This window comes from Apus apus, chromosome 16 (assembly GCF_020740795.1).
Source record: "Apus apus isolate bApuApu2 chromosome 16, bApuApu2.pri.cur, whole genome shotgun sequence".
Classification (NCBI taxonomy): Eukaryota; Metazoa; Chordata; class Aves; order Apodiformes; family Apodidae; genus Apus; species Apus apus.
The window spans coordinates 4598086-4618126 of NC_067297.1; the positions used below are offsets into that span (position 1 = coordinate 4598086).

The 20041-nt window shown below is 43.0% G+C and overlaps 1 protein-coding gene across 14 annotated transcripts in view; it reads left to right on the top strand.

Moving 5' to 3' along the window:
• The window catches only part of DEPDC5 (DEP domain containing 5, GATOR1 subcomplex subunit), a 44809-nt gene that overhangs the window by 22823 nt on the left and 1945 nt on the right, over positions 1–20041 (top strand). For 7 of the 14 annotated variants that reach the window (XM_051633570.1, XM_051633573.1, XM_051633581.1 and 4 more), the window contains 15 exons: positions 920–1080; positions 2132–2249; positions 2421–2588; positions 3471–3690; positions 4529–4662; positions 5238–5346; positions 8123–8185; positions 9777–9928; positions 10737–10811; positions 11219–11351; positions 12193–12301; positions 12601–12825; positions 16651–16820; positions 17753–17924; positions 19163–19223. In XM_051633570.1, the coding sequence (XP_051489530.1) occupies positions 920–1080; positions 2132–2249; positions 2421–2588; positions 3471–3690; positions 4529–4662; positions 5238–5346; positions 8123–8185; positions 9777–9928; positions 10737–10811; positions 11219–11351; positions 12193–12301; positions 12601–12825; positions 16651–16820; positions 17753–17924; positions 19163–19223 (2070 nt within the window). Of the gene's footprint in view, positions 1–919; positions 1081–2131; positions 2250–2420; positions 2589–3470; positions 3691–4528; positions 4663–5237; positions 5347–8122; positions 8186–9776; positions 9929–10736; positions 10812–11218; positions 11352–12192; positions 12302–12600; positions 12826–16650; positions 16821–17752; positions 17925–19162; positions 19224–20041 lie in introns of those variants that run through there. The other 7 variants (XM_051633576.1, XM_051633579.1, XM_051633577.1 and 4 more) reach the window with 3 other exon arrangements.

Genomic DNA, 20041 nt, shown 5'->3' on the forward strand with positions numbered 1-20041 from the left:
AACTTTTACATCTCTTTTCTAGTGATGTTGTGTTTCAATGAAAAAAAAAATCAACCTCAAGCTATCATCCTGTTTTTCTAGCAAGTGTTTGGGGAACACTAAATGAGCAAATGCATGTGTACACTCAGTCTTTAAGGTGCTTATCCTCACTTTCAGAGATAATTAGTTTTTAGAATCTTGGTGGAAAATAGTGGTGTAAATAGAACTTCTTGGTTTGTCATGGAGGTCTCTGCTAACTGTAATAAGGTTCGTTTTTTTTTTCTGAAGCTGTCTAATCACTTTGAACATTTTTCAAACTTTCCACAACCTGCGAGACATCAGAAGCATCAGTTCATGTTGCTGTTTCATGGGAACAAAACCAAAATATTAGTCAGGTGATGGAAATACACAGAAAGCAGCAGGATTGATGAAGAAACACCTAAAAGAAAGGTCAAATGTCCCTTTCTGGCAGCAGGGTGAAGTTCAGAGTAGAAGTAGTTGCAATAAGGTGCTGTAGTGATGTGTCTTAGGCTCTCTCTGATCCAGACGTCCTGCTGCAGGAGAGGGTGGAGCTTTGCCCGCACATGTGCAGTTCAGAGCTCTGCTGAGCGTTTATAAACTGCACTGAGATTCTCTGCAAAATGCCGTAGAAGTGATCATTGCGGAATTTATTGCAAGTTTAGCAACTGTTGTACGCAAGTTTGTGGCAAAGCTGCTTTCAAAGGCATCAATCATTGTTGCCAGACAGCTAATCATCACCTGTTTAAAGCAGACAGGTACTAATTTTTCAATCCTGTTCCTGCAGGTTGGGTTTCACAGGCAGAGGGCTCCACTTACACAGAGCGCAGTGCAAGCTTAAACCCACAATTAGGAAATGCAGAGCTAAGAATAGGTGTGTGGTCAGGTTCCTTATTCCGGTCTCCTTAACCTTTGTGTTCAGGAGGGATGAGGAAGGAGTGCAGATGACAGCCCAGCAGGTGTTTGAGGAGTTTATTTGTCAGCGTCTCATGCAAGGCTATCAAATTATTGTGCAATCCAAGCCACAGAAAACAGCTACAACTGTGCCACCCCCACTCAGCAGCAGTCCCCTTTACAGTCGAGGTGAGTGACTTTGTGTTGACAATTAAGTCTTTTTTTTTTTCTCTTCTTCTGCCAGTCCCAGTAACCTCTGTGGGTTGGGCATAGATGCTTGTTGAAGCCCTCTTCTTTTTTGCTTTTTTTTATTGTTGTTACATGAACATATTTTCTGGGAGAGTGAGTGCCTGATCAGGGGCAGCACAAAACAACTCAGTTGCACCATAAAGGGGCAGGTGCAGGAGTTTTGAACTGTAATAAGAAACTGGCCTCAGTCATGATGGTGAATCCAAACAAAATACGGCTTGAGTGCCATTTGGGTGAATATATCTTAAGCACAACTTACATGGAACCCTGCAGGGCAGGCACATCTATCTAGAAGGAAGAGTCCTAAAGCTGCCAAATGTATGTATCTAGAAGCAGTTTCCTAACCCTAGAATAGCTGTGAAGATCCCAGGTAGGCAGGCAGGCTGACCTCAAACCATGAGTCAGCTAAACCCAGTTTAACCCAGGAGGACTGGAGTGGGTTAAGAGGGTATCATATTCCCTTGAGAAAACCTGACTGACTGTTTGATTTCTGACTATTTCTGGGTATTCTCTACACAGGTCAGCACTATACAGTGTTCAGAGAGCAGGGAATACACATGAATAGGATGTGATTGTTATTCACTGGTTTGGGAATGAGCAGCAAGGCTCCTTTGGTAAAGTGCTGAGCTTGAGTGGTCAGTTCCAGGAATGAAGCAGAGCAAAGCGAAAGGGGAGCTCAGCCTTACCATCATACCCACCAGTTTCTCAGCACTTTATATTGTCCCTTCTCTAGTTGTCCTGACAATAGGACATCTCTAGCAGTGGTGTCTGAATTGTGAATGCCCTTCTTCAGTTGTGATACTAGCAAATCTTAACTGTAAGAAGAAAAGGCTCATTGTGCGTATGTTCCTTAAAAAGGTGGCTTTTTAGTTAGTTGGTCTTGAGTTCAGAAGCCCAATTCTGGAGTCTCTTTCTATAGGCACGGTTTGCTGACAAAGGTCTGACTATTGAAGTAAGCTAAAAGGGGTTGTGTTTTGCTTTTTACAATTAGGTCTTGTGTCAAGAAATCGACCTGAGGAAGAAGATCAGTACTGGCTGAGCATGGGCCGTACCTTCCACAAAGTCACATTAAAAGACAAAATAATAACTGTGACTCGATACCTGCCAAAGTGAGTATCTGTCTGGTTGAGCAGTTTGCTGTCCATGTTCAGATGAACATGCTTTTCCAGCTGCCTGTACTTGCTTGAAAGAACATGCTGGAGAACCTTATTTCTCTTTAAGAGAAGGACAGCATTGCTATTGATGATACTGAGATGAATGTTTCTGTTTGCTCTTTTTAGGTATCCATATGAATCTGCTCAGATAAATTACACTTACAGCTTGTGCCCCTCACACTCTGACTCTGAATTTGTCTCTTGCTGGGTAGAATTTTCCCATGAGAGACTAGAAGAGTACAAGTGGAATTACTTGGATCAGTATATCTGTTCTGCTGGCTCTGAGGATTTCAGGTCAGATCTCCTTTTCCATCCAGACTGTTCTGTGTCCTAATTGCCTCTTTTCCATTTTGACCTAAAACTTCTTCAACAAGTCCAACCCACAAATGCTCAGTACTCCAGGGAGAGTAACTGACCTGCTTTCACTTCCATGGTGCTAAAAGCTGTTGCTTTGTAGGAATCTTACTCTGTGTTGCTGTTGCATTAACTGACCTTTGAGACAAAGTCTCAATCACAAAATTCAGCATAGAACTTTTTTTTCCCCTTCTGCTATGAATGCAAAGAAATGATGGCATTTTGTACCACACAGATGCTTTTCTTGGCTTCTTACTCATTTCTGGATCTGACTCAAAACTTCCATGGAGTTTGAACTTGTTGGAGGCTTGCTTGAATCCCATTTTTAGCTTGACTGTAGTCCTGCTCCTAAGCGATGTAGAGCAGGGTTTCTGATTAGCAATGTGGGATATCTTCACTAGTATCTGTAGCCTTTTTGATGTCTTCACTCAACATAACCAATCTTTATCTTAGTTTCTTTTCAGGACTCAATCAAAATGCCTCCTACTCTAATGTGTAACTTTAAAATTCCTTTTTCCTCTCTTATTTTTAGAGAAAATTGTAGTCTGTATTTTAACACAAAAGAAAATATATCTCCATGACACAGTTACTCTGCAGACAGCTTTGCTTGCTCTGCTCTGCACCAGTGATTTCATACTTTCTAGTGATCTTCACATTGCTGAGCACTCCTTTGCACATCTGCACTTTGTCACTCAGGGATAGCAGAAGGAGATTGTCTATATGCTTCCTGAAATTTGTGGTGGATAAACATGGCTTTAACTTACTGTATAATCCTTCACGGGAAACTGAGCTGAGCTCTCTCCTGTCTTCGTGTTCCCTCAGCCTCATCGAATCACTGAAATTCTGGAGGACCCGCTTCCTGCTCCTGCCTGCCTGCATCAGCGCCACCAAGCGCATCGTGGAAGGAGAGGCGCACTGCGACGTGTACGGGGACAGGCCCCGCTCCGACGAGGAGGAGTGGCAGCTCCTGGACGGCTTCATCCGCTTCGTGGAGGCCTTGAACCGCATTCGCCGGCGCCATCGGTCCGATCGGATGATTCGAGTGAGTCAGGTCTCGGGTGGGAGGTGACTGGGGCCTTTATCTGAACGGGCCAGTGAGGCATTAGCAGAGACACCCTGAGACAATCCCAGGAAGCTGGGGGGTGTTTGTGTTGGTGATCCGTGCACAAAGCACAGTGCTGACCAATGGACTGTTCCAGACTGCTGACAGCTTGGCCTCATTAACACCTTCTTGTACTAATTACATTTACCTGGAGTGGGTATCCCATGCTGCTGTGGCTGGAAGCACAGCACTTCCCTCACTGAGAAGCCAGGCCCTTCTGCATAGCATAGCCATGCCATAGCCTATTGGAACTCTGTTTTTCTCTCATCTGTTCTTCTCTCACCACAAGCCTGATGCCACCTCTTTGCTTTGCTTTGTGCTGTGGCTGAGGTTAATCTGGATATGTTATTGCACCTTGTGATGCTAATAGTTGATAAAAAGGCATCTGTGAGGTAGTTAAGATGGTAACTTCTAGCTGGGTTGGCTGTGCTGGACATTTAGGAAGAGGATTGTGAGAAGAGAACCATATGGATGAATTCCTGGTGAATGGTGGCTTCCAGAGAGTGGTGAGGAACTGATTAGGGTGCAGAAAATTCTCTTCCAGTTCATACACTGAATGGGTTAAGTTACTTCAGAGCAAATCCACCTTTTACAAAATAGCATCCATTTTGTTTTGAGAATACCATCCATAGCTGTTCCAATTCATGTGTAACTGTGGTTCAATTCCCTTTTTGAAGTGTACCTAATAAAGCCCTGCTGAGGTCAGGTGCTGTGTTCTTGGTTATTAGTTAAACCTAGCTTGACTAAGTTTGTGTTTTCATTTTTTTTTTGTTCTTAGAAAGGATCTGCCATGAAGGGCTTGCAGATTGCTGGTCCAATTCCCACCCATTCTTTGGAGCAGTCTGGGTCTCACATTGTGAGGAAAGGAACCTCTGCACTCTCAGCTCTGCTACAGATGGAAGCCAGTCAGAAGTAAGTCTCTGCAGTTGGGCTGCATATTTCACCTGAGCTGGCTAAAGCAGATGTGGGGAGTTTTGCCTTGAAAAAAGGGATGAAAGGTCCTGCTTCTTCAGTATCTATGTGGCAGGGCTGATGAAGTACTGGGCTTTTCCAGTGATTTCCTTAGATTGTTTCCTTTAGTAGAGTGAATACCAAAGACTAAAAAGGAACGTGGAGACTAGAGAAGTGAATGTCCAGCAGTTTAGAAGAAGCATCTTTTTATGTAGTGTTTAAGTCCATTGCACGTCAGATTTCTCATCTATTTGTGATTTGCCAGTATAGCTGTATCCACGTAAGAGCAGCTTAACTGGGACATAAGTGGACACAAGCACACCACACCAGTTGACTGGTCTCTGGTATAAATGTTAGCTAGCAATACAGCCTAAAAAAATAACTTATTTGCCTTGATAACATCTATTAAACTACCTGTGAAGCTTCTGAGGTTCTGTTTCAGCATTGATCTAGCATAGTTCAAAAAAACTGAGAGTACTGCTGCTGGTGGAAGGTGACACAGTGTTTGAATGAACTGTGGATTCTTTTTGTTTTAGGACACTGGGGGAGCAGCAAGCAGCAATGCTGTCTGGGAAGAGCTCTGGGCAGCCTTCGGAGAGTGGGAGCATTGCTATCACACCCACCTATATGGACAGCCCTCGTAAGGTAAAGCCTTTCTGGTCTTTCTATAGCTACTATTTTTACATAATAACCTCTACAATGGTAGCAGATTGTTTCTCTGAGCACATTGCCACATCATACCACATCTTGCTCTGTAATCCAGCAAGGCCTGGTCCTGTACTTGGGACGCTCTTAACCCTTTTGTGCAAGTGCACAAGAGGAGGTTGGGGCATAACTGTTCCTTCAGTTCTTTAATGCTGTGACAATGAGATGGAATCCCTGGGATGCTATCTCAGTGTGTTGTGCTAATTTGAGTGGAATTTGTTAATCAGTCCATTTCCTTTCCCAGTAGCGCATTTCATTTCAGCCCGGGATTGGATTTTGGATTTATTAGTACAGTGCTGTCTGCATCTATATGAAGCCTGTCTTTAAGACCAAAATTAAGCTCTAGGCTGTGACTGTGTGAAGCATCAGTGGCATTTTAATAGCAGCAACTCCAGTCACTTGCATCTGCTTAGAGGAGAGGATGTGTTCCTGAGTAGTGATTTAGATGTCATGCCTGCCCTGGCTGGACTCCAGGCTGGAGAAACTGTTTTCCTGTAGCTCTCTTCTGACAATTGAGACTGTGCTTAGCTCTAAGCCTTCCTTGTCAACTGTCCTGTGAGTCCCAGGAAAGCAGAAACTCCACCTCCAAATCCAACCAAAAATATTTGATTACTTTTCTGCATTCTGACATGAAGGTCTTTCAGCAGAAGTAACAAGGACCTGAAGGAAGATACTGCACTTAAGTGTGACCTGTCCTCAGGTTCAACAGTTGAAGTGTTGCAAAGAAAAAGTCCTGGTTGCCCACTGTCAACCATCTCTTGCAGTATTTTTCTCATAGCATCTAGTGTTTTGACATCCACCCTTTTCTGCCACCACAGGGGATACATGTTAGATTCTTCTGGAGATCTGGATATTGCTGGTTGAAGTGACAAAGTAACTGCAAACATCTATTTGTAGAATGAAAGTGTTTCCAAAATGCAGATGAGATTCTGGAGCAAGTAATGCTAGACTTGGAAAAAGTATTGACTTGAGGCATGTTTTCAAACTTCCAAATGATAATTCAGGCTTTGCATTCTTCTCCGCTACCATTTTGGAAAATTGACTTCATCAAACTTCCCTCTTTAAATACAGAAAATGTAAATACTTCTTTCTACCAGTGAAACTGGTGAAAATTCCACATGAGACACAGGACAGAAGTAGGTTGTGTCCAGTTGTTCAGCCGGGGGGGTGGAATGGAAAATGGCAAAGTTGACTTCCTTAGCAGTGGTTCACTAGTGTGTTGTAAACAAAGTAGCAGACTTTGTGCTACCAGCAAATGATTTTGTGTGATTGATTTTAAAAGTAACTATATTCAAAAGCATCTCTGGAGGGCCAACTGGAGAATCTTGAAGAGTGTGTTAGCAGTCACTGCAGTAGTAAACACTCCTACAAATATTTACACATAGGGACTAGGAGAGGAGCAATTGGGATCTTCAAACTGATGGCTTGTGCTTGTTGGGAAGGTGCCAGTGGACAGGTAGCCTTATCAGTCAACTTTGTGCTCACTTGGAAACATCAGCAAGTGTGTGCCTCATGTTTCCAGGACAACACAACCCCTTTAGGGCTCAGCAGCATGGGAATGTCTGTTGGCTGTCTGGAAACTTTCAGCCCAAGTACTGACAAAGTGTCACAGCTGTGTGCTCTGTCAGCAAGCAAGGGAGCAAGTGCTTTTCTAGGATGTTATTCAGTGCTGGAGATAGTCCAAAACAAAACCTAGCCACTGGCTGCACTTTTACTCTGCTTCAGAGTAGAAGTGACAAGTCACTTCAGCCGTTTACAGTATGATTTTAATGCAGTGAGTTATCTTGATGCATGATCTGTTGGGGAAGACTGTGCCCTTATGGACACAGGGTGCTTGGCTCTGCTTCTGCGCTGTGTAAATTGCCAGCCATATAACCCTGGCATTGATTCCTTCCTGAAAATGTTTTATATGTACATATCAGGGTAAGTGTCATCTTAACTGCAGGCTAGACAAAATATTTTGCCTAGGAAACAGAAAAAATAATTGCAAATAGGGAATGAAAAGCTAGCTGAGTCCACTGCATTGTCTTATGTGATAAGAGAATCTTGATACATCTTTGAATAGTAGGCAGGGATAAATTCATCCAAGGTTTGCAAGTAGATGGGGAACATAGCACAGGCAATGTCTGTTTAATGTTGCATGAAGCATTAAATACAATGTTGGAAAGATCTTTGTCATTAATTTTTCTTCCCTTTCCTTTACACCATACCAAACCTTCATTTGAGAGGAAGAGTATGCTTCCTGACAAGAACTTCTTTACCTCTCCCTCTTTATCATTTGAATGACTGACAGACTAGAAAAGCTGTCATTCTTTGAGTGTTTGTTGTTACAAATGCAGTTCTACAGGTTTCTGTATCACTGTTCAACTTTGCATTTAGGATGGAAACCTATGTACTTTAGAGCTCAGGTCATTCTCCTGTGAGGTGTGAAGGGAAGGCTGTAGTTTCCATTGGCTTCTCATCAATGTGCTTTTCAAAACTTTGGAAAAGCATCTGTGCTGAGGAAGAGCAATGTCTTGTTACAGAGATAAAGTAAGAGTGTGTGTGAGTAACTCCTGATGCTCTGCATTCTGCTGCATCTGGCATTCTGGGTCTATTTAGGATTTGCATTCTCCTCATGTTTTCTCATTTCATACTTGCACAACCTTGTATTTGCTTTTATTCAACTCCTTGTTGCTGTTGCCATTAATGGGCCTACTTCCTCTGATGCCTTCAGGATGGGGCCTTCTTTATGGATTTTGTTCGCAGCCCACATACAGCTTCAACCTTCTGCTCACAGGTTAGTTTTGAACTGGGTCTTGTCATCTCTGGCTTTTGGACTGAGGTGATGGAAAGCATTTGTTGTCCTGAGCTTGCACGTGGGGAACCTGCGTTAGTTTCCCAATCTGCTCATTGAGAGGGAGATGCACAGCATTAGCAGGACAGAGTGGCTTGTGGTGGTGGATGTGACTGTTTCCTTCCACCATTCAATGTCTGTGATGTGCTGTGGATGTTCACGTGCCCTGCCTTGCTGTCCCATGCAGCACTGTCTTGTCAACTACTAAAGCTTTGCTTTTTGTGTTTCAGTAAGTGCTACTTTTCCATCTTCCCCTCGCTAAACAAAATGGCAACAGCTTTACTCATCTCATTCTTGGCTGCATTTCTTCTGTGGCATTTGATGGACAGGTGGCTCTGGGGAGGTCCAAGTCAAATTGTGTCTTGGGATTCTTAAACAACTAAGGGCTGAAAACAGTGGTGTCATCGAGGTTTGAAAGAGTCATCGTGACAGAAGTTGTTTGTACACTTAACAGGAGGTAGCAGTAACACAGTGTGTCCATGGAAAACACTGCTGGTGGAAGTGAGCTGTGAGGAGAGTGGATTTAGCTGCCTGTGGGGCTGTAGATTCCACATTGGAGCATCTGCTGGTTTTGGCTACCCAAAAAGGGACATCTGCCATTGCAGAGTGAGAGATCTTTGGGACGTGAGAAATGGCAAAAATAAAAAGACTCTGGTCTGGCTATCAGACCTAAGTCAAACTACCAGCTTTGTGATTTTTCACTGTGCCTGTGCTGTGGATTCATCATGGCAAATCAGCCCTCATGTTTACACCAGCTTGAGTTACTGAGTTACTCTGCTGGTCATGTTCCTCTCCCCCACCTCTCTGGCTTTTATATAATTTGCCTTTCCTGAACCATACGTGTTAACGACAGATGGCAATTACAGCCTGTACTTTGCTGAATCTTTCGGCATTCATGTTCTTTCTGAAATGATTTTGTTAATTTTGTGAACTATTCAGTCTACCAGTGGAATAGAGCAGCAAGTGTTCCTGCTGGAGGAAAGTGTTCTTGTTGTCTTGGTGACATAGGTGTGGGTGGGTGCCAACCAGCCTACTGATACTACCCTAAGAAAGCAAGGAAGATGAGCTGATTGTGTGCATTATGAAACCTGAATACTGTGTGATACATTTGCATATTTTTGTCTGAGAGTTAGAGTTGAAACTATTTTTTTTTATAACTGCTTACTACTTTCCTCTAGTGATTAAATTTCCTTTTCTGCCCATTGCATGTTTATAATCACAGCTATTCACTCAACTTGAAAATGGCATGCTGGAACTGGTGTTGCTGGTTTGCCAGCAGTTCTCTCAACACAGTTGTTGCTGGGTTGGTGAGCATCACCTTAACTGGGGTTTGAATTGTGTGTTTGTTGGTAGCTCTGTAGTGAGTGACAAAAGTCAGACTGTATTTATTCTTTCTGTGTATGCTTGTGCTTGCCTTATAATATTGTTTATTGTTAACTAACTGGAGCTGAGGTGCAGATGATGCAGGGAGGGGAGAAAATGGGAAACTGCTGGCATCATGAACTTCATAGATTTCTGTGTCTACTACTTGCAGGTCTCTATAGATCAGTCAGTACCTGCAACCTCAGATGGCAACACATTGATAAACACGGGGCAGTTACCTGATCGGGGCAACACGCAGACCTTGGGAAGTTCCCAGAATGTTGCAGAGCAAGGATACACCACAGCTGGTGCTGCAGAGGGCAGGTAAGAAAAGCACGTCAGTGCTGTACTGCAGTCCCCTTATAGTCCCCTTTCTGGTGTCAGGGAATGGGCACTTAAACCTGAGAACAAGATGTGCTGTGTCTGTCAGCACTAGGTTCTTGTCACACCTTGCTGCGGCATTGCCACATGCAGAAAGAGTGGTAGTAAAATAAGCCTTGCAACCCAGTTTTCCAGAATTAAATGAACACAAGGCCTGATTTACCCACCCACAAAAAGAGCTCAGTTCTTCAAGAAATTAAGTAATTCCATTTTTTAAATCTGTTAGCAGAAAAGCAGGCTTTGAATTGACATCTGTCTTCTGTCTGTTTTAGCAAAGCGGGGGGGGGCCCTGCATGTCCAATTGCATCAAGTAGATTGATGAGATCCAAGAGGTTCTAACCTGGAGATGAGACACCTGGGAGGAAGCAACTTAAAAAATAAACTATATTAGTACCTGTTTCCTGCAGTTGTATATTACACTGAGGGGAAAAAAAAAAGGCTAACCTCAAAATACTTGCTCTCAGTTGCTCCTGCTGTGTGTACTATCGTGTGCATTGCATCAATATAGCAATGACCTCGGGAAAATACAGGTCTGATGCTTTTAATTGTCCTTCTTGAGATGAAAAAGGAAATAAATGTTGGGAAGAGAATAGTGGGCATTTTTCTTAAAAGTATGTATTTGAAAAATTTGTTGGTAAGAGAAGATAGAGGACTTGTTGGAAAGAGAAGAGACCATTTTTCTTAAATGTATGTATTTGAACCAATCTGGCAGCTTTCTTGATTTTTGAACATGCTTCTGTTTACTTCCCAGCTCTCAGTGTTCAGCAAGCACTCTGACTTCCTCCTCCACCTTGATAGAGATTCTTGAAGCCATGAAACACCCCACGTAAGTTTTTAATAAAATATGCTTAACATCTGTCTAGGTGTTTTGCAAGAGGACATGAGGCATGGGGTCACTCAAAGGAGAGCCCCATGTCAGCTGTTGAAGAGTCTCAAGCTTCCTTTTGTTATTTGGCTCTATTTCCAACAAGTTTTATAGAAATTGAGGTATGAGTATTGCAGCAGAGACTCGAGTTATTAGTATCCTAGAATCCTGTCAAAGCAAGAATTATCAGTAAGATACTGAAGTGTTGTCAAGGTCAGCTCTTCATGTTGATGTCAGAAGCCAGTCACTCTGGGGGCACTGTATGTTTCTTTACCCCCCTTTTATTTTCCCAGCAGTGATTTTTGTCTTTGTAAATGAAAAGAGCTCTCAGTCAGTCCATGTTAACACATGTGGTTGCTGTGATTCAGCACAGGGATCCAGCTGCTCTCTGAGCAGAAGGGCCTCTCTCCGTACTGCTTCATCAGCGCAGAAGTTGTGCACTGGCTGGTGAACAACGTGGAAGGTGTGCAAACCCAGGCCATGGCCATTGACATAATGCAGGTAAGAGAACTATTGAGGGGTGGCTGGAAGGCCAGGTGTACCTCACTCTGTGAAGGAAGCAGAGTTGTAGAGGAAAGCTTAGCAATAATTTCTGTATCTTATTAAAATCCTCTCATTGATAGGCATTGAATATGGTGTTGAGCAGAAGATGAGGTCATGACATTTTTTGGACTCCCTGTCACAAAATAGCAACATACTCTTCTGTAGTAATATTTATCATTTTTTCTGCTTATATATGATGACAATTCTGTGCATAACCTGCATTTAGCTACTAGTTACCAAGAACTTTCCATTGTGTTAGAGTTCTGAGACACTACTGTGTGATTTGGTTTTGGTTTTTTTCTGATAATTAGTTGATGAAACAGTAATAAAATCAGCATATGACCTCACTTTTATGGAAGCTAAAGTGTACAGACTTTATGCAAGATACACTGTTCATGTTAATGAAATTTTTTCTTCCCTGTTGAACTGTGTCAGGGGCAGAAGGTTGGGAATGTTTTGAAATTCATTCCTCTGCTGAGATCCCATATCAATTAACAGAGAACCTAGAATGTTTCCAACCTCTTAACTTCCTATAAATCCATCTATAAAACCAGAGCAGACTAAGGGAGGAAGACAGACATCTGCAGAAAGGTCAAATGCAGTTTCTCAGGGAGATAAGGACTTGCTACATTTACTGAATATCAAGAGGTAACATTGCTGATATTCTTGTTAGGCACATATCTGGACAAAAAGCTGTCAAGAAAAAGAAATTATTTCCTAATGTTCTCTAGCAACCTTATGTAACTGGAAAAATCACTTCTTTTTTATCATGTTTGCTCTGTTCTCTTATTTTGTTCAGAAAATGCTAGAAGAGCAGCTTATTGTCCATGCATCTGGAGAAGCCTTACGAACCTTTATTTATGGCTTTTATTTTTACAAGATTGTTGTGGACAAAGAACCAGACCGAGGTCAGCATTGTGTTACTACAAAACTTCCCTCATTATTCCTTTGCATAATCACTAGCTGTACTTGATTCTTACGGGTGCTGCAGCAAGAATGTGTTTTGGGATCAATCAGAAACACCACGCTAAAGAGAATCAAAGAATTTCAGCCTTTTGGGTTAAAAAAACCAAACAAAAAGGGAATTGCAGACAGCATAACCTATTTATTTTTCCTTCCTCTTTTTCAGAAAGAGCTACATCTTTCTTGATCTTGAGCACTTGTTTCTAACTACCATCTGTCCTTCCCCTTGCTTTTTTTTGTCCAGTGGGCATGCAGCAACCTGCCATGTGGCACACAGCTGCCATGGATGACTTCTCTGCCTTCCAGAGGAAATGGTTTGAGGTGGCATTTGTGGCAGAAGAGCTCCTGCACTCAGAAATCCCAGCCTTCTTCCTGCCCTGGCTGCCCAGCCGCCCAGCCTCCTATGCAAGTAGGCACAGTTCCTTTAGCCGCAGTTTCGGAGGACGGAGCCAGGCAGCTGCACTATTAGGTAGATGCACAGCACAGGTGACAGCTGGGGAAGTTCAAGGGGAAAGTTTGAAAGGGGAAGAGCAGCCAGCCAAGGGTATGATCTCACGTGGACCAGCAAAAATGCTGCAGGTTTCATCCTAGCCTTACATGTGTCTTGCACATGGACTTGTTCTCACATGCTGGAGGTGTGTTTCACTGGCTGAGCAGGCAGTCTTTGCTTCTTGACTGCTGGAATGCAGTAAAAAGTACTCTTTAAATACTCCTCCTGTAGAACCTACCCCCCATGCCATCCTCTAGAATCCAGAGAGGAAAATACTGACTTTGTCTCTTTGCAGATCTAGAGACATTCTTCACAACCTGTGATGAGCATGGAGGGAAAAGTGAGAATGTCAGAGCAGCCAACCTGTGCCTAAAATGAGACATCTAATTGCTGCTTAATGGCAAAAGCCACAGTGACATCCAGATGTGTTAAGCTTTCTGTGATGTGCTGGAGGCTTCTTGGCTAGTCTGAACTATGTATAGCCAGGTTCCTTGTGTTGCAGTCTGGGAAGCCCAGCTGTAAATGATCCCTGTAGTGTGGAAGCAGTAGGGTATGGAAGATCTTGCTACTGGGAAAGATACCATTATAATATCTAAAGTTCTGCAATGTGTGAAGTGTGAAACTGCCTCCAACAGCCTGTGAAACATCCTGGCTGCATGATTGACTGTGTTGCTTTGTCAGCTTTTTGTTGGCTTTCCAGGCCAGCCTGGCCAGCTTTTGTGCCTCTTTCCCTGTTCAAAATTACATTAAAAATTATTGCTATGCAACTGCAACTTCAGATTTATTTAGGTGCATCTTTTAAAAGCCTGTCAACGAAGGTTAAAAAGAAAATTCTGCTGTTCTCTTTGGTATATTTGACCTACTGAAGAGAAATTACTTACTGCTGGTGTAGTATCTCTTAAACCTGAAGTTACAGTAATCCTTGTGTATTTCTGAAAGCCTTGTTTGAAGAGGAACAGCATCAGAAATGGGAAGGCATTAAGGATAGGAAGTCTGAACTAATGGTTAATTCCCTGAAGCCAACATATGCAGGGTATTTTTCCCTGTCACACAATAAATCTGTTGCCTTGGCTTATATCCAGCCTCATTAGCTCAATGATTGGCCAGGGCTGAAGCCTGAATGTAGGCTGGCATGGAAGTATGTGAAGGCTGGAGGTGCTTGGGCCAGATCATGTTCCTGCTTTGATCTCTTACTCACTGTTTAGCCCAAGAAAATGGCTTCACTTGACTATATCTGTCCTCTTTTATGGGATGAGAAGACTGGATTCAGTAAGACTGCACCTGGGGAGATAGGCCAAGAAAGAAGGGTGCTTTGGTGCTCCTCTCACCAGCCAGGGAAGAGTGTATTCCCTCAGCATGTGATGTAGATACACACCTGTGTAGCCCTGCTTTTTCATTTCAGTTGGAATTATGTCCATTCTGCTGTTTAACTAATTTGCAGTCCTTGCATGAATGAAAAATGCCTCCAGATTGCTCACATGCAGTTTGGTTATTCCAGGAATAATAGTTTCTTGGATAAAAATCCAGTGTGGAACTTTTTTCTTACAAAGGAACTGGTTTAATTGATGTTTCTGTGCTGTTCCTCTTATAAACACTATTCCAAAAAAACCTTGCCAGTTCATCTGAGGCAAGGAGCTTTACTAAACCCAGATGACCTCTGGTCCACGTGACTTCATTTGTTCCTCTCTTGGCATTGATTTGGTTGTGGTTTTTATTTCTTCCCTTCCCCACCTTCCCTAAATGTCAGGCTGTGACATAAATTGCATGCAAGCATTGGGAGCTCTGGAACAAGCTCCATGTATCTCTAAAATCTTTATCCCTCCCAATCCCTCTATCACTTGCCCAGTGATTGTCCCCTTCCCCTTCCCAGTGGAAGTCTGACCAATGATACACCTAATCTTGTCCCTTTGGATTTGTAGCAGTGCATGCACTAGCAGTTGCAGTCATGTATGTAGTCTAGTCTGTGACTGGAGAATAACCTGCCTGCTCCTCTCCGATTTATTCAGTAAATCCTTAGTTAATGGTACAAGATAATTGGGAAGCAGGTGAGTTCTCTTAAAATCAGCTCTATGGAAGCCAAGAGTTTATTCTATTCAAATTAAGTTGGTTTTAATCGGAAGCTTCTGAGTTCAAACACTTGGATATTTCTGATCAATTTTTAAGGTCCTTTTGTCTAGCTCACCTGGTTGGACTGTGTTCCTGTTGCTTTACCTGGGAATCACAGCTGCAGGCAAGGTGGAGAGACCAGCTCCAGCCCTAATGGGGAGTCTGCATCATCTGGAGAAAGGAACACTCTAAGGGAGCAGGGAGCTCATTCTTCACAGTGTGCTGGTTTGGGCACACTGGCCTGTGGTGTTATCACTGACCTCTTAGCTAATGACCAGCATCTACCTGACTGAGCTGCTTTTGCTTTACAGCTTTTGGGATGTTGTTTTCCAACACACTTTGTTACAAAACTGTCACTGTCGCTTTCTAACCACAAGCATTGCATTCACAGTGATATTCCCCTGAAAAGCAGCAAGAAAATTGCAAGATGTTGGTCTGTCTTACAGTACCAGACCAACTCAGAAATTGCAGATGATACATTTCCCAAAGACAAAAATGGATCTTATTTACAAAACTGGGTGATGTTCTTCCATTTTTATTGGATTTTCTTTTTTTTTTTTCCCTGTTGCTAAGCTGCAGTAATAGCAGTATAGAGGGGTTTATTACAACCTTGAAAACTATCTCCAGCCATCTTGAAGTAGAAGCGAAGGTAGGAACTTTCCATCTGCCTTGAGGAAGAACTTCATTTTTTTTAAATGCCATTAAATTATAGGGTCACTTAAAAGCTGACCATATAAAAGGCTGTGCATCTACCTCTCCTTGAGCAAGAAAGAACAATACCCAGGGCAGAGGTTTTTCAATGGTAGCGTTGCAGCCCTTTATTTCATGTCCACTTTTAACATTCTAGAAATGGTAAATCATGAATTTGCCTAAAGAAAAGTTTAAAGTGACAGTGTGGGTCATAGCAGGACTTCAGTCTCAAGGAGATCTGGGTTCTGTCCCTGGCCTTGGAGTATGACACCAGTCTGGTCACTTCCACTTTCTGTGCTTCTCTTCCTCTCTTGCCTGGTATGAGATTTTCTTTCACTCGGGATGCTGGGGGCACAAAGGGAGCTGGATCCTGGGCTCTGTCCCAGCACTTACTGCAAAGCAATGTGAGGTGTTGCAGTGATCATAACGCTGCTGCATGAGTCTTGGCTGACTTTCCATGCTTTTACAACAAATGTTGGATGTGCAGTTTTAGCAGTGTGGTAATGTGGGATGTTGATATGGGGTTGAAGAAACAGGAAGTTTAACTTCTACTCTCCTTTAGCTATGGAAAGTCCTGGAATGCTCCTGCCCTGTGTAACAGCAGTCTGCTGTGATTTCTGGTGGGGGCATATCAAAACATTAAAACCAATTTGGAATATCTTGTGTATGAAGGAGCTGGTGTTATCTAGCCATAGTTAATTATGGCACCCATTGCTTATTGAGTAGCTACTTGACTCTTGGTTCTGTTCCTTTATTGCAGCTGAAATGTCTTGTAACTGCTTGGGGAGGTAATTCTGTGGCACAGACCCCTGACATGAGGAATACTTCAGGTTTTTTGTCTCTTGTGATCTGGATGAGCAGCATTCTGGGACTATTCTGCTAGCCCAAAAATATTGAGGGAGGAGTGGGAGGACATTTCAAGTACTTTGTTTCTTTTGTTCTCTTAATCCTGTCTCCCCTGTCTCTTTGATGCCTCTTTTAAATACACCCTGTTCCTTGGCTGTGTAGCTGCCACAGTGCCTGAGCAGCGGACGGTGACGCTGGATGTGGATGTGAACAACCGCACGGACCGTCTGGAGTGGTGCAGCTGTTATTACCATGGCAATTTCTCCCTGAACGCTGCCTTTGAAATCAAGTTACACTGGATGGCAGTGACTGCAGCTGTTCTTTTTGAGATGGTAGGAGTCCTTGTGTACCTTGGGGCTTCAGTGATGCCTGTTTGGCCTTAGACTACAGGGGACATTGTCCTGGGAAGTATTAGGGGAGAGACAGTGGTTTGGATCAGCCTTTATTTCCATAACTAATTTTTACTGATGGTTGTTAGCATTGCTGCATCTGGTCATGGTTCATCCTGCTGTCTGCAGTCATTCTGTATGGAGGATGCTGTGCTGCCTCTAGTGGGTTCCAGGAGCAGTATGCAGGGGTTGGGACAGGTCAAGGTGAATTTAAGCTCCCCTTAGGCAAATCTGAAGCCATGAGCTGGGCCTTAGGGGAGGAATCCATTGCACATTGTGTTCCTTTTTTCCCCAAACCTGAAAACTTTAAATCTCAGTGGAGTTGTTTCTATGACAGGGCTTTGCCAGGCAATGTGTTCTTCTGTTCAGCAAAGCTTTTTAGCTGCAATTTAAAATAAAACCTTGCTGAAAACATTTTGAGTTGAAAATGCAAGCAGTTTGTAATTTTTTGTTTAATTTTTAATTTTCCCCTTTTGCAGCTCCCGTAAAACTCAGATTATTTAACACCAGGTTTTACCTCACCTAGCCAAATAGCCCTAGATTCTGCTTTTATTGAAAATCTATTGCACTGTTCCAGTAAAGCAGCAGTGCTTAGCCACTGATAATAAGTAGGCTGAATCAGTTCCTGAAAAATGTCCTATTTTAAAGTGCTTTCTGATTGATGTGGCACTTAAAAAAGGAAAGCCTGGTGTCTTGTGCTTGTTCTGCTTTGCTTGCAAGGACGCTTGTGTGCTTGCCATGCAAAGCAAGCTGAGCCTGTGGAGAACTGAGCATGTCTGATCTATTCCTGGGGAAATCAGTTGCTCCTATGCACGTAAGTGCTCTTCTTCAGTTTGACATATGTTGTATGATTCACTGCTTTAATTTTTTCTCAGGTTCAAGGTTGGCATCGGAAAGCCACATCCTGTGGTTTCTTGCTAGTTCCAGTCTTGGAAGGCCCGTTTGCTTTGCCCAGTTACTTATATGGAGACCCACTTCGAGCTCAGTTGTTCATCCCACTCAATGTCAGCTGCTTGTTGAAGGAGGGTAGTGAGCATTTATTTGATGGTAAGAAATGTTCTTTGGTTTACCCCTTGGTTTACTTTTCTGCAAGCAGGTCCCTTGTGGTATGTAGCTGACAATGAGGAACTTCATTTACCAGACATGCATTAGCTGGTTGAAGAGCCAGTTTTTACATTTCAGCAGCCACCCTCTGGAAGGTGGTGCTTGAAGGAGGCAGTGCTGGCAGGATAACAGTGTGCCACAGGGTATGAAGTTGGCAGCAAGAAGTACCCAGGCTCAGGAGAGGTTGTCTTCACTGCCATCTTGGCTGCCATAATGTTGTGTACCCTTTAGAGCCTTTATCAAGTAATTATTCTGTTTGACGTGATATTTCTCTGTAAGAAACTGTTTTGCTGGGAGACCCTGCCCACAGCTGCTCTGCATTTGTATCCTGCATTTGTTTATTCTCCCCCTCAGTGAGATTAGGCTTTCACAACTGCCATCCTTTTTTTTCTGTTGCCATGGTTACATCCATGGTAAAAGTGTTTGCACATGAGATTAAGAGCTAGAAACTGCAGTCTCCTTTTCTGCTATGTGACCTCGCCCTTTTGAGTGATGCTGTTGTGTTAAGTCTCAGGTGGAAGCTCAAAGATCAGAGTACTCTGTCCCCATGCAGAGAGAGGCAAAATTGCATTGTGAGAAGGGACAATTGGCAAAACACTCTCTTTTAAAATAGTAACCATGATAGTTTTCACAGAACCATGGAATGGTTATATATGGTTATAGGCATTATAATAAGGTCTCCTCTCAGCCTTCTCCAGGCTAAAGAGTCACAGCTCTCTCAGCCTTTCCTCACAATAGAGGTACTGCAACGCCCCAGTTGTCTTTATTGCCTTTGTTTTTTCTTTATTTTCATTAAGCCTTGATCCAGTGTCCAGGTGTAAATGTAGAACAGTGATAAATCTATGTGCTTGGAGGTCACCATAGCCCCACTGGCTTTGAACTAAATATTTTCAGAGCACTCTGTGGTGATACACAGAAGCCCACTCTCCTTCCTTGCCCACTGTCACACACCCCATTGTGTTCCTCTCCCTCTTAAGAGACATAAAAGCTAAACTCAGGGATGAATCTGCTATTGGAATGTACCAGACATGTCTCTAATAAGATGGCATCCAAGGGACAGCTAACAGAAATGAAATGTCTAGAAACAACAAAGTACACAGAGGTCTTCTGAGGAAAACTGAAGTCTTGAAAGAGAAGGAAATAAGTTACTTAGGTAATTGTTACCTTTTTGTTTGTTTCAGGCTTTGAACCAGAAACATACTGGGACCGTATGCATCTCCTCCAGGAAGCAATAGCATACAGGTGTGTACAGAGCAGAATGACTGAAAGGTTCCTCTCTCCCTGGATAAGACAGGATGAAGACTTTGGCTGAACAGTCACTCCTGAGTCATGTGGCACTAAAATATAACTATAATGCCTGGATGTGGTTCTTCAGGTGCATGGGGCTGGTAGATAGTGTTTCAGCCTGTCACTCAGGAGCAAACCATACTCTCCTCCTAGAGGGGGGCATTGCCTTTGGAAGGTGCTGCACTATTCTAAGTTAGAAGCAGGTGAACTGTAAATAAAAGCACTTCTGAGAAGAGACAGACATTTCCTTCGTGTGTACTTAGCACAGTCTTTAACTGGAGGAAAACCAGTGATTGACAGAAGGCTAGAGACTGGGTTGTGAGCTGTACCTATGTACCTCCTATGAGGTTGAGCCCAGTTTAAGAAGGAATTGTTGGAAACTTTGAATACTAGCTAGCCTTACCTCTCTGTGCTTGAGTTGTCAATTTGCATCATGGATTTGCTGCCAAGGTCTTTTTTGTGACAGAGAGACTGGCTTTTATAGTAGACTTTAGCTTGGAAATAAGCTTGTGTTAGCTTAGAAAGCAGGAGAGGAGCAAGTATTCTACTAACAGCAAAGAACTGTTAGGAGAGCTGCTTGAAGTTCTGGGTGGAATATTTTCTAGCATGAAAAAAGTTGTTCCAGCTTGAAACATACCCAAGGAATGTCTGTCTTGATTATTGCTCTTCTCTCATTTGTGTGCAGCTGCCCCATTTTGTCAGAGATTGCTCAGTGCCCTCCCAGACTGAGCTACTGGTGCTCTTGTTTCCAGCATGAGTTAGGACAGATCAGT